The sequence below is a fragment of the Egretta garzetta genome, unplaced genomic scaffold, assembly GCF_000687185.1.
Source record: "Egretta garzetta isolate BGI_Z169 unplaced genomic scaffold, ASM68718v1 scaffold184, whole genome shotgun sequence".
In the NCBI taxonomy this organism is placed as follows: Eukaryota; Metazoa; Chordata; class Aves; order Pelecaniformes; family Ardeidae; genus Egretta; species Egretta garzetta.
Window position 1 is genome coordinate 369,368 of NW_009259484.1, and position 950 is coordinate 370,317.

The 950-nt window shown below is 58.6% G+C and overlaps 1 protein-coding gene across 1 annotated transcript in view; it reads left to right on the plus strand.

Annotated features, from left to right (window-relative positions):
• The window catches only part of STK32C (serine/threonine kinase 32C), an 11,482-nt gene that overhangs the window by 3,911 nt on the left and 6,621 nt on the right, over nt 1-950 (plus strand). Inside the window, exon 4 of the mRNA XM_035892771.1 lies at nt 609-698. Coding sequence (XP_035748664.1) covers nt 609-698 — 90 coding nt within the window. The remainder of the gene's footprint in view (nt 1-608; nt 699-950) is intronic.

Consider the following 950-nt stretch of genomic DNA (forward strand, 5'->3'; position numbering starts at 1 on the left):
ATTTGACCTGCCAGTCCTGAAGGCTGGGAAAGCAGAAGCGGAGGGAGGGTGTCCCAGCGCTGTTCGCGATACCTTTACGAGCCCTGCGTACAGGCTCGGGGCTGTTAGGGTTTCGATCCGCTGGCGCCTCCAGGTTTGCCATGGTTGGTACGGGGCGGCAGCGGCGCGCTTTAGCGCAGGCGTGGGGCAGTAGTGGTTCAGTGACCCTTACTGGGAACAGCTCCAGGGTTTTACTTGGTGTGACCATCCCAGTGTGGTTTCCCTGTTGTCCTCCCGCCGGCTGTAGGTGCCGGGTGGAGCAATCTGACCGAGTGCCGGGGCTGGCGCAGGTTACTCCTTCCCTCCAAGCGTGATTTGAAAACAAGGCCCAAAGCTAGCTGCTGTTTGATCCCCTGGCTGGATGGAGATCCGGGGAAAGCTCCAGGTTCCACCACAGCCGTTCGGTGGGGTCTGCCCCTGCCCGTGCCCATGCCCCTGCCCCTGCCCGTGCCCATGCCCGTGCTGTGCTGCTTGAGGGCAGAAGCTTATGGAACAAACGCGTTCTGACTCTGCGTCACCGCTGTTCTGCGCTGCGATTAATTCCTTCTTAAAATGTGTCTTTATTTAAGGTCATGCACATTTAACAGATTTTAATATTGCAACAATAATTAGGGACGGTGAAAGAGCAACTGCATTAGCTGGAACAAAGCCATACATGGGTAAGAAGTAATAGCTGTTCCTTCCGCCTGTGTTTCGCATCTCGAGAGCGCTCCCCGCACGCCGCCTGCAGCCCCTGTCGGTGACAAAGGCTCGGAATTAACTCAGCGCCTTAATGCATGCGCCCAAGTCGCTCAGCGGAGCCCAATCCTTTGAAAAGTGAAACTCCCGGAGCGAAGGAGTCGCAGTCAGCACACCCTCCCCGTCCCCCCCTGCCCTCCCCGCTGCCTCCGGGATGGGGCTCGGCGGGCGCC